Below are 13,726 nucleotides of genomic sequence, written 5' to 3' on the forward strand. Positions count from 1 at the left end.
TCTCGGCGCTCTGGCGCCTCGATCCTAAGCCGAGGAACTAGAGCTAGTTCTATGCAGTAGTTGTCTGTGCCCCTATAATATACATATCTTACCTGTCACCAATGTGCTATAATGTCTGAGGAAATGCAAAAATAGGCACAAAATTGGCTAGGGGGTGTAGTACCCCTTAAGCCAAAATAATAAGGCAATGCAAAACACAGCAAAACCAAAACCCAGGCTATGCCACTGATATGAATGTAAAAATACAGATCTCTTCTCACAACCATGCGAAATGTCATGACGGATTTCATTATGCAACATTTCTCCATAATGTCATAGATTAATCATTACATGCATTATCAGCATATCAGATGCTGTTAGATTAATTATTACCTTATCATTACATGAATTATCTGTGTTATAGCTGTTTGACCTCATAATGATCTGTGTTCAATATATTGTATTGAATGGTGAATACATTGCATTGGATGTGACTTTTGGCAATTTAAACATGAATCATTATTAAAGGTAATTGCTATACAGGGCAGCCCAAAATAAATTATTGCATCAAAATTTATTTGCTATCCATGTTATAATGTAATAATACGGTACATATCCATGTTATAAAGTATAATATGGTTTTTGTTAGGGTAAATGAGGGGGGGAGGTTCGTATTGACATTTTGCGGTATATTTTGTTGTTGTTGTCATTTTTTAAACTTTTTTGTTGTTAGGACAGGGGGTTCTTAATACAGGCCATCCGGCCTTCCGAGACCCTCCTCATTCAATCTATGTGTTTAATTGTTGTGCTGTTATATTTTATATTTGAACGAAATAAAGATGAATGAATGAACAAATTTTTTAAATAATTAAGTTCACTCTTTATGGGGATTGCTGAGTACTCTCCCGGGGGCACATCAAAAATTTTTGGTGGGTATGCTCCCCCGGAATTTTGAGGTGGTGGGTCTATGGGAGCTGACGGCGTACCGGTAAAAGGGGGTCTTTCGGAGCTGCGAACAGGGCTGTGAACAAGTAAAATGGGGTCTTTTGGAGCTGCGAAAAGTCAAAATTAAGGGTCTTTCTTGGCTTTTTGGTTGAATATCGCCTGAAAAAACAAGAAATATGAGGAATGAGCAATTTTGGGGTCTTTTAGAGCTGAAATTATCAAAATCAAGGGTCTTTCGGAGCGTTATTTTGGTCTTTCGAGCTGCTGAAACCCAAAAGGGGGTCTTTCGGGGAGCATACCCGTATGGTCATTTGTGTTGAGTGCCCCCCGGTACTCTCCCCCCCCTCCATCTTAAAATGCTATATAGTAGCATTTCCAGATCCACAATTTCCTCTCTTGGCTAACATAGATGGTTCTTACATGGTTACCAATGTCTCCATCTCCTGCATCCTATCGCTCATTCTACAAAATCCGGTGCCAATCCACTAAAAAAATTGAAAAAATAAAAGTTGTTCAAAAAGACCTCCTTTTTGTGTTTTTTAAAAGTAAATGTATCACTACTTTCAGATGTAAAAAATTGCCAACACCACTTGCATATTTTTCTTTCAGGAAGTCATGATGTTTTTTAACACTAAAACTCAATGTAATGTGAGATACGTTACCGACTATAAAATGGGCTGTTTTTACTCAATCCAAGGTCATAAAAAGCAAATTAAAGATCACTTGAGTGAAATGTAAAACAGATTTCACCATTTCATAGAAGTTTTGAAGATGCATAAATGAGTGTGTAACGTAGCTCACAGTAACGTAGTTCACTGGTTTTTAATGTTTTTAATGTGATTTGTGAACGTTAGAACGTTATGTCGGTTAATTCTAATATAAATGGGGTTCAACCACTGGTAGCTTTCACATATTATTAGGAACTACATGTAATACAAGTGCATACTATAGAATTCTGGTAACGTAGCTCACCAATCTTAACATGGTCGGTCGAAATTTCAATGTTTACAACATTTCTATGCCAAAAATGCTACAGCATCACGATTTTTACTGTGATTTTTAAAACCTATGAGTGTTTCCTTTCAAAAACCGCAAATTACATTGATACCTCTGTTTTACTTCTTTCCAATAACGTGTGTTAAAAAGGGTAACGTAGCTCACAGCGTTTTGGTGGAAAGTGCAATTTATTTTAGAATTACACAAAGACATTTTAATCACTAAAAAATAATGTTGATAAACAATATGATGGTGCGTTATCTAATTAAAAAACAACAAATATGTAAAGAAATCGCATTTATTCAAAGAAAATATTTAGGGTTAGATGTGACACTTGAGCTGTGGAAACGCATTTTTAGCGATTTTTGAGCCTTTGAAAGGGTAAATCAGGCTGAAGAAAGCATTTAAAGTATGGAAAACTATATATGTCCGTATAGATCTCGTTGAGTTCTACCAGAAAAACAACATATTTGATGCCCTAAATGCTCGACAAAGTTTTTGTGGACCAAAGAATGGAAACTAGAGCTAAATTGCGCATACACATATACGCGACCTTAGCAATAGCTAATTAACTAGGCCTATGGCTAATTAGCCCAGCTATCTAGCATGCATGCATGTATTAAGGCATATAAACAGCCAGCAGTAGTATAAATATGCTGATTTTACTGAGAGGTCTTTTTTGAAATGCACTGTAATTTGAAATTGACCATAGGGACAATGGGAGCAAGGTTAATTTGTTAGCTCACCTATAGCATATGTGAGTTCAAAAGGTCCAGCAGTTTGGTGTAATTCATTGGAATATAGATGTATAACTACAACAGAAGTTTGTAGTGTCATATAATTAGGCCAAGTAAAATAAAAAAACATGTTTCAAGTCCGGGTTTTTGTAAAAAAGGAGGAAGAGGGGGCTTTTTATTTTATATTTTCATGGCAAAATCGGTGTGAATACCCATAATTTGAGCTGTTTTAGCATACACAATAATGCCTGGAAAAAGGAGGAGGCCTCTTTTTATTTTTGTTCTGAGGATATAGGACGGCACCTCTAATTTTCATAAAACCTTCAAAAAGTGTTTCTTGTATATTAGCAAGGCTATAGAAATATTTCTGCTTCCTAGATATAATAGAATAAATATATAATTGAAGAAACCTCAAAAAAGGAAGCGGGAGGGTACGTGAAACATGTTTATTTTTTTATTTGGCCTTATAATTATTAATTATATTACATAATTATTTTCCATAGTTGTGAAATCATTTTGTTAACCAAAAATTATTCAATATTCATGTAAATATTTCTGTGCAACTTTGGTCATGCGCTATTAGAGTGCGACTTCCTAAGGTATTTTTCTACATACCGGAAGTAATATCTGCATGACCTTTGACCCCAATGACCTTGGACCCCAATGGATGAATACAATGTGTAATGTTATCATGCTATATTATAATTTGTGGAATGACTTAGCATTTTTAGTAACAGAACAGAAAATCACATCAGCCATAATGACCTTCAGTATGACCTTTGACCTCAAGGCTAATGCATGTGTCAAGTGACATCATCTTGCTGTGTAATTCGTGTAAAGAGTAGCAGTTTTAGTAAAAATAACAGGAAATAACATTTTCGACCATAATGACCTTTCCATAACCTCTGACCTTGAGTTGGTCACGTGACATTTGTGCCACTAGCTATTGGTCCTGATGACCAAGTAACATTGTTGTACCATATATATTTGCGACAGCCGCAGCATTTTAGGGTATTTGGTCATATACCGAAAGTATCCCCTTAATGACCTTTGACCCCAATTCTGGACAATAACTTTTAGACACTGGGTATAGCTGATGCATGTACCCAAGTGCCATCATCGTGCTGTATAATTTGTGGAAGAAGTAGCATTTTTAGTGAAATCACGTTTTTGGCCATTGACAGGAAGTGGATGACATTTGATCTGAAGTTGATCATGTTTCATTTGTCCCCCCACCCAATGGTCCTAATGACCAACTATGGTCAACATGGCTCAACGCATATGGCTACGGTGGCTCATTATAAGATTGACAGAAAGAAAGAAAGAAAGAACTAGTGGCAAATGGTGGTCATAGACCACAAACCTAGCTGGGGCATGTTGGTGTTTTGGAGGTATCTAACCCCTGCAAAATGTTCCAGAAATGTTCCCCTGGTTATGAGGTTTGTTGTCACCGAGTTTGAGTCCCATACGACTTGCAGATGCCCAGAAAGTTAAATTTTACGATTTGACCCAGATGACCTTTGACCTGACCCCTGTACAGCATTCCAAAGTGTTCCCCTGGTCAGTAAAATTTGTTATCACAGAGTTTGAGCCCCGTATCCCTTACAGATGTCCAGAAAATGCATTTCTAAAATTTGACCTCTGCATGACCTTTGACCTGACCCCTTCAAACTGTTCCCATGTTCATGAGATTTGTTGTCACTGAGTTTGAGCCCCATACCCCATACAGATATCCAGAAAATGAAATTTTATGATTTGACCCCAGTTAACCTTTGACATGACCCCTGCAAAGTGTTCAAAAATATTCCCCTGGTCATTAAGTTTGTTGTCACAGAGTTAGAACACGGTACCCCTTACAGATGTCCAGAAAATGCATTTCTAAAATTTGACCTCTGCATGACCTTTGACCTGACCCCTGTAAAATGTTCCCCAGGTAATGAGATTTGTTGTCACTGAGTGTAAGCCCCACACCCCTTACAGATATCGAGATACGGCAAAATAGATTTTACCCCCTTAATGACCTTTGACCCCAATTCTGTGTGCAAGGTATGGGCACTGGGTAAAGCCGATGCACATGTGTAAGTGACGTCATTGTGCTATGTAATATGTGGCAGAAGAAGCATTTTGAAGGTATTTGATTATATACCGGTAATGCCCCCTTAATGACCTTTGACCCCAATTCTGTTTGCACCCTATGGGCATTGGATATAGCCGATACATATGTGCAAGTTACGTAATTGTAGGGTGTAACATGTAGGAGGAGAAGCATTTTGAAATTAATTGCCAGAAAGAAAGAAAGAAAGAAAGAAAGAAGAACTAGTGGCAAATGGTGGTCATAGACCACAAACCTAGCTGGGGTATGTTGGTGTTTTGGAGGTATCTGACCCCTGCAAAAAAATGTTCCAAAAATGTTCCCCTGGTTATGAGGTTTGTTGTCACTGAGTTTACAGATGTCCAGGAAATGCAATTTTAAGATTTGACCCCAGATGACCTTTGACCTGACCCCTGCAAAATGTTCAAAATATTTTCTTCTGGTCATCAAGTTTGTTGTCACCAAGTTTGAGCACTGTACCCCTTACAGATGTCCAGAATATACTTTTCTAAGATTTGACCTCTGCATGACCTTTGACCTGATCCCTCCAAAATGTTCCCCTGGTCATGAGATTTGTTGTCACTGAGATTGAACTCCATACCCCTTGCAGATATCCAGAAAATGAAATTATAGAATTTGACCCCAGGTAACCTTTGACCTGACCTCTGCAAAGTGTTCCAAAATGTCCCCCAGATCATTAAGTTTGTTGTCACCAAGTTTGAGCCCTGTACCCCTTACAGATGTCCAGGAAATGCATTTCTAAAATTTGACCTCTACATGACCTTTGACCTGACCCCTGCAAAATGTTCCCCTGGTCGTGAGATTTGTTGTCACCGAGTTTGAGCACCATACCCCTTACAGATGTCCAGATAATGCAATTGTAAGATTTTACCCCCTCATGACCTTTGACCCCAATTCTGTATGCAAGTTATAGGTGTGTGGTATAGCCGATGCATATATGTAAATGACATCATTGTACTATATAATATGTGGCAGAAGAAGCATTTTGAAGATATTTGGTTAAATACCGAAATGCCCCCTTAATGACCTTTGACCCCAATTCTGTTTAGACACTATGGGCACTGGATATAGCCAATACATATGTGCAAGTTACGTAATTGTAGGGTGTAACATGTAGGAGTAGAAGCATTTTGAAATTATTGCCAGAAAGAAGAAGAAAGAAAGATCCGATAGCAAAACAGTACCTAGCTGGGGGGTTGTAAACCCCCAGCTAGGTAAAGATCCGATAGTAAAACAGTACCTAGCTCGGGGGGTTGGAAACCCCCCAGCTAGGTAAAGAAAGAAAGAAACAAAGAACTTGACAGAAACAGACCTTAGCAATTTTGCAAATTGCTAAGGAAAAAGGCTATTGGCACCGGATTTTGTAGAATGAGCGCTATAGGTTTCTCCTAGTACTGGAATATTTTGCTCACAGTCCATTCACAAATTCTAGAAGGAATCCCACAACATACCCAGGGGAAATTTCTCATCTTCTCTGGATCACCACAGTTAACCAAAATCTCCATCAATTTCTTCTGATTTGGCAATGTGCTCTCCCACAATTTGTCAATTTGCCAGTCCAGTGGTATATTAAATGGAGCATAACATTTAAACATTTCCCCCTCATATTTTGTCAGGATACCTCGACCATAAATCGTACATATGTCCAAGAATTACCTGTAGAAGTATAAATCATTTTGAAATGCTCCTCTATGTAGTACTAATAGTCAATATTTACATATGAATTGGTCATAATACAAATTCTACAATGTGTAATCATTGAATCCAATTATAATTATGGAGTGTACTCACTGCACTGATTTATGTTTGTGAAACTATTAATAATAAAGGAAAAACCCCATCAAAACTGTATTATGTTTGAATACTGACATTAGTGACAATGAAAGTCTAGGGTTGGCAGATTTGCCCTTTGAAACTTCTTGAGAAATTTAAATGTTTATTTTTTTTTGAACAATGATTTGTAAAATTACTCTAGAGGAAGTTACTTGTATTTCAACTTTTCCAAAAGGCCCTAAATGTTTTTCTATATCATGCGCGTATTTTGGGGGGGGGCTTTGGGGGCGCCAGCCCCGGGTCAAACTAGGGGCGGCAAAAAAACGAAGGGCGGAAGAAGAAGAAGGCGGCAAAAACAGGGCGGCCAAAACAGGGCCAAAAGCGAAGGGGCGGCAAAGCGAATTAGCAAATAAAAGGGGCATAAAAAATTGAAAAAGCATAAAAATTTTGAAAAAGGTTGTTTTTAGTGCGCTAGCGCCTAAAACCCTTTTTTTTTTTTTTTTTTTTTTGCTCTTCACTTTTTCAAACGACCGTGAAAAAAAAATTGGGTCAACCTTTTCGGGCTGTTAAAGAAGGGGCGGCAAAATTGTTTCTTCTTCAGCCCCGCGGGGTTGGGGCGGCCACGGTACGCCACTGTATATGATTGCACTTATGGCCTTTTGGCTCTCAGCCACAATATCATGATCATCTATACACATTTTTAAGCAGTAAATGTTTTATTTTTCATGGTTGTATGATATTTGTTTCATTTTATTTGACATGATTAAAATTATTTTGATTAAATTTATATTTGGTTACAGATAGATCACAGGCTGTCCACACCAGAAGTAGAAGATCTCAACATCAGAAGAATGCTCCTAAATGGAATCCTAGAAAGCGAGAAGAAATATATCAAATTGATGGAGGAGCTACTCAAGGTGAGACTCATTTGATCTTATAAGATTCCTAGCTTCCATCATACATAACTTCTTCCTCCCTACATTCTTTCCTTCCTTTCCTTCCTTCCTAGCTCCCTCCCTGTTCTTTTCTTTTCCCTACCTTCTTTCCTTCCTTCCTTTCCTTCTTCCTTCATTCCTTCCTCCTACCTTCTCCTTATACCTTATTTCCTTCCTCCCTACCTTCTTTCCTTTCTTCCTTTCCTTCTTCCTTTATTCCTTCCTTGCTTGCTTGCTTGCTTGCTTGCATACTTGCTTGCTTGTTTCCTTCCTTCCTTCCATTGTAAGAGTGATTTTTTTATTTAATATCTAGAAACCTATTTTTAAATAATGCCACTATATTTGCCGACAAGACACGGAACTATATTTTGATAAAAATAATTCAACACACCATATTTCATATTGTAATAATTATTTGCTCAAATTGGCGTGTTAAAGATTGTTTGCCCTTTATCTTGGTATAGTTATAGTTATACAATAATTGACTAATTGACTCACAGTGCACACAGCCTATTGTGAGGATAGGCCAAGTTCCCAGGGATGTACTCCAGAAATATAAAGTGTGACAAAAGACAAGTGAAAGGGGATGATCAGCCAATTTGCTTGTGTCAACCCTAACACCCCAGTTGCTTTTTGCCGAGGGGAAGGAAGGAAGAAAGAAAGAAGAAGTACAGAAATTATTTATTTGGGTGCGGTTTTGAACCAGGGACCCCTTGAGTGTCAGCCATGCGCAGTTGTGCAGGGGCATACCTTGCTACGGAGGTCCACCGGCCAAGCTTTAATGCCCACATGACTGTTCACATGATGACCCAATCACATCAAGTGGGATACCTGTGTGTGCAGATGATATGTGAATTGGGCTGTTTTTTAAGTTTAGTAGTTTCAAAAATTTCAAAAAGAGTTTTAGAACTTAAACAGAAATTGTATATTGGCGGACTTGGCGCATGGCATGTACTTGTAACTTTTGTTTCTAATGAAAACATTTCTGGTAAACATGACATCGGAGGCATAAAAACATTGCTGACTGTTACTCTTATCATGTTTGAACTTTCATAATCATAATGTAACATTGATTAAATATGCTTACATTATTGGTTCTGTGGTTTTATAAAATGTAAACATTTGACATTCTTAAATTTATAAATCAAAGCAAAATTTTTAAAGAAAATTGATTGTCTTATTTCATTGTTAAATCCATATATCTAATTATAACCCTCATTCTAAATCACCACCCTCTAATCTGAAATCTGTTTTGTTTGGTGTGACCGATTGCACAAATTACAGTCACATTCTGTTGGCTCCCCCTTCCTTTTTTTGCAGTCATGTTCCTAATTAAAAATTAAGTTACACAATTTATACTATTTTTTACTCATTTATAATGGGGAAATAGCCAAAAATAACACAAATATGATAATTTGAGAATAACATTTTCAAACCACTATATCAAAATACTAATGTTCTTCATCTGTATTTAAATATAAAACGCCGGCAAAGTATTTTTTTTTAATTTTCCCTAAAATTTGGTGGGAAATCCTGGACAAAAATGGGCAGGCTGGTAATACAGCAAGCAAACAAAGATTTTGAATTACCTTAACACCTAACCATTACCCTCAAAATTTAACTTTTACATTTTGAAAAAAAAAAATCATGTTTCAAAAAAGATAAAGGACAAATTCAACAAAAAAGTCTGGTGACACACAGAGGCCATACCTAATATCCTGAAGCTCACTCGTCAAATCCAAAGTCCACTGATTAGCTTTGAATTTTAGATACAATTTAAATATCATCGGAATATATCACTAATTAGAGAAGTGTACTACTGTAAAATTGGACATTTTCGTGGTACATTAATTTTCACGCTTTTCACGTGCAACACAGCTACCGTGAAAATAAAACACATGAATATGTTGTTTTAATGCATAGGTCTATGGATTGTAAGAAAACTCAAAATTGCGAAATTAAAAACAATCAATGTGGTTCAAAATAAAAAAATTACATGCTCGAAAATTACCGATTTTACAGTATGTAAGCATGGCTTTTGTTAAATGCTTCCTGAAATTATAGTGCACACCTTTATTGAGCTATTCCAGTTGAAATTCATACACATTCATCCCCTATGGGAGACATGGTGGGACAATTGAATATGAAAGGCACATACCTGTACCTAATTGGGTACAAAACTAAGGGTCTATCAGTAGCAATTTTGTCGAAAAAAAGGGGGTCATTCAGTGGCGGCTCCAAGAAAATAGGGGTTATTATGTGTGGAAACGAAAAAAATTGGGTGTCATTGACCGTGAAAAAATCCTTTATGGGGAAAATTTTGCAAAAATGTGCCATTTTGAAGCTAAAATTGCAACTTAGCATGCACAAAATTGCAGTGGTGTAAATTGAAAAAAACAGGTCATTGGGTGTAAGCTGATGAAAAGGGGTCATTGGGTGGCAGATTTGCTGAAAAATGGAGGTCTGTTGACAGGCACATGATGCATGCCAATATATGTGAGTGCATCCTCCAGTCTCCCACACAGGGAGTGTGAATTTCACCTGAATGGGCGACTCCATTTGAAATCTACACTTCCTGTGTGAGTGATTAAAGGTTATGTCTTCCATAGGGGGTGTATGGTTTTCAACTGGAATAGCCCAAATTCCCGCCCAAATTGCACAGTTTCAACATATTGCCTATTTGTTTTGGTTTAATTTTTACTCAAACCAGGGCAAAGTTTAACATTTATTTTCCAACCCACCATGAATTGAAATAAATCCATAAAGAATGATATCAGTTTTTGCACATATGCAAATAAATACACACCTAAATGTATTTGTAATTTTGTGGTATAAACATACTCACTCAATCACATAAATAACCAATACAGATATACATTTTACCTTAATTAACAGATCAATAATTGACCTATTTAGGTCTAAGCATTGCATAATTATATCAATATTTTTATTTAATGTGTACCTAAAATCATGCATGTAATGAGTCAGTGAGGTCACTGAACTTAATTTATATCATGATGGGCAGTGCAAGAAATTGTGCTATATCTGCAATAGCTGCCCTATGGATATTTGGCCATCTCTGCATTCTATACTGTACATACCTAAACAAAATGGCACCTGGCAGCTATTGCAGATGGGTCCTTCTTATGTTTACTTCTTGAATAATCTTGGCAAAAGATTTTTTGTCCAAAACGGAAGGTCATGGAACTGATTTCTGCTTAAATACATATGTGCCCTCCCTAGGAATCAAATTTGCAAGCCTATATGTTCTAACAGGTGGTGTATGACGTGCAGTCCCTAAATTCAGTAAATTTTCATCGTCAACCGTGTAATTGAATGGGATTATTTTGAAATTTTAAAGCGCTTGAAATATCACAAACAAATAGGCCTATGTTGATAAATAATATAAATACAAGCTAAAACCGTTGGGGTTCGATAATTAACCCCACAAAATTAACCGAGTATATGGAAAATGCCATATGGCCGGGCGGTTCCACGAGTTGCCGGCTCGATCATGTCATCCGCCGCATGTGTTCTAAATAGGATAGCTCTGCTTGAGCCAACCTCAAAAGCATTGGCAAATTACATGTCAGGACCAATCGTGTCTCCACACGGAGCGACTGTTTAAACAAACAAACAAACAAACAAACAAACCAAAATGTATAATGACCGAAATGGCAACCCAAGCTTTGCAATACTTGTGGCATTATTTTGCATCTAATTGTCTTGCATTGCATTCTACACTTTTTCCCCAGCATATAGATATGCCTTACACATATTACAATCTTTCATTGTTTACTACACATGTTTCCAATTGATGCAATCAGATGCAATTTTCAGCCCCATTCCTTTTTAGAGGAATTTTTATTTATATTTTCCATTTTTCCTCTTATCCTTGCAGATGATGAAGAACATCAAACTGAACATCCAGACCACACAACCCATCCTATCTATGGAGGACTATGACATCATATTCTTCAAGATTCCTGAACTCACTGAGATCCATCGTAGATTCTGTAACCATATGGAGCCAAAGCTGCAAAAATGGACAACATATGAGACATATGGGGATTCCTTCAAGCTATTGGTTAGAATTTGATTTTGATGTGAAATTTTAAGTTAAAATAATTGTGTTTAAAAGGCAAAATCACTGGCGAAAAGGAGTATTTATTTTATAAATGGCGCAAACTTGAAGGAGAAGTCGACAAAAAAAAAAGTTATGGCAAAAAGGACGAATATGACAGTGTTGATAAAATATGAAGCTCCATTAAACTCCCCCCAACATTTTAACTAAAATGTGACCTTCCACCTTTATTAGACCATGTTGGGTCTTATCACTTCCAGGGTATATGTTAGCACACATAATTATACTCTTTACAAAAATTCAAAAATGTGATTTGTTTTAATGATTTTTATTTAGATTTCTTGATTTAGTGAATAACTTATAATATACTTTTCCAATTAATTTTCAGTATTAATATTGATTTATCGCACATTAAAAAAACACCAATCGCTTGTAGCTAGAATCTAGATTTGTATGACAAAATTATGTAATTTTCTTCTCACACTCTTATCATGGGTTTGAATCAGTTGTATGATAAGTACAATTTCACACACATTTGATTTCTATTCCTATTTGATTATTTAAAAGACAACAAAATACTTGAACTCTATAAACTAAGCAGCCAATATTTACTAATGTTGTCAATTATCCAGATATGTCGCATTCTTCTTGGTACAATATTTGATTTTTTGATTGATATTATTATATTGCCAAGTTGTGGCCTGTTGGCCAATTACATACAAGAACTACATTATAAAAATAAACGTAATTGATTTAAATATTTAAGTAATATTGGCAATAAATTGCATAAAAACAAAAAACAAAAGTATACATTGTGAAATAACAATTGGCAATAAATTGCATAAAAACAAAAAACAAAAGTATACATTGTGAAATAACATTTAGAAAATTGCCTACATAAGTCATTAATAGGTTTTTATGAAATATTGCACTTTTAACATGAATAAAATGTTCATGGTTGAGTGGGAAATGGGTCATATTCCATAACTTGCCATTTACCCATGCAATCCCTATACATAATCCACATGATGTCATCAGGCCATATGAGATGATTTTAATCTCTGCCATGTGTGATCCAATCAAGCGAAATGAGGACAATGTCATGATGGTTGGTTTTCGGATTTGTGTATCTAAACAGAGAAGATCTAAATCAGCTTTTATTTTATGTAAATACCATCAACAATCAAATGTGTGCTAGAAAGCCAAGATATAGTTGTAAACATTGGGTATTTAAAGAACATAAAGATTTATATGGTAAATTAGTGCATAATTAAAAATCAACTGGTGATATTTTTCTCATTGCTTGATTTAAGGGTCGCATTCAATTTTGACATTGATACAATGTAATATCACAATATAAATGGCCATGGCCATGCAAACTGTCATCAAAATTCAAACCATTTTTTTATATGAATATATTTGTAATGCTTCTTACACAATGGAAACAAAAGAAATTCCTGACATGTGACTTAATTGTGCATGACCACAGTTTTACTGTTCCATTTAATTTCAATTAGGTGTGACAGTACTAGTTTTTCTCACATTATGACCTCTATTATCACAATACCACTTTGTTATAGGAGTCAAAAGCTGTAAAAGTAGTTTTATCTCATCGGTTGAATTCATATGAATTAATCACAATGTGAAATGCATCCATTTTAAGACTGGTTTTATAACCTTCAAACATTTGATAGACTTTGTTTTGTAAATTTTATAATAAAAAAATGTTGCTGCTTATGACTATAATGATGAGTTTGTAAAGTAAATCACATGTTTGTTTTTTTTTTCACTAAGGCCTAAAAAATTGTTTGATTGGTGTAACCCAACCGACCCTAAAAGTAGGCCCGACCTTTTTTTTTTGTGCAAAAAAGTTAAATAAAAAAAAACTGAAGAAAAAAAAGTTCCAAGGCCTTTATCAAATGCAATTTACAGCAAAAGTAAAAAAACCCTACATACCTACCCCAATTCTTTTTATGTTAAAAAACCCTACCAACCTACCCTAATTCTTTTGATGTTATGCCAATCAAAACTTTTTTTAGGCCTAAGCAGTAATCAAAAGTCATTGTTCTGCACAGATGTTTTCTGTGACAACCTAAGAACTGCAGTATCAAATGAATTAAGATAAATATGTCAGTTAATTGACATCATTTCAAACTACAAGATA

General features: G+C 35.8%; 1 protein-coding gene across 4 annotated transcripts in view; it reads left to right on the forward strand.

Annotated features, from left to right (window-relative positions):
• Window positions 1-13,726, forward strand: part of LOC140164582 (active breakpoint cluster region-related protein-like) — a 92,978-nt gene that overhangs the window by 21,318 nt on the left and 57,934 nt on the right. For all 4 annotated transcript variants that reach the window (XM_072187887.1, XM_072187886.1, XM_072187890.1 and 1 more), the window contains exons 3-4: window positions 7,344-7,460; window positions 11,380-11,565. In XM_072187887.1, coding sequence (XP_072043988.1) covers window positions 7,344-7,460; window positions 11,380-11,565 — 303 coding nt within the window. The remainder of the gene's footprint in view (window positions 1-7,343; window positions 7,461-11,379; window positions 11,566-13,726) is intronic.

The sequence above is a fragment of the Amphiura filiformis genome, chromosome 11 (assembly GCF_039555335.1).
Source record: "Amphiura filiformis chromosome 11, Afil_fr2py, whole genome shotgun sequence".
Lineage (NCBI taxonomy): Eukaryota > Metazoa > Echinodermata > Ophiuroidea > Amphilepidida > Amphiuridae > Amphiura > Amphiura filiformis.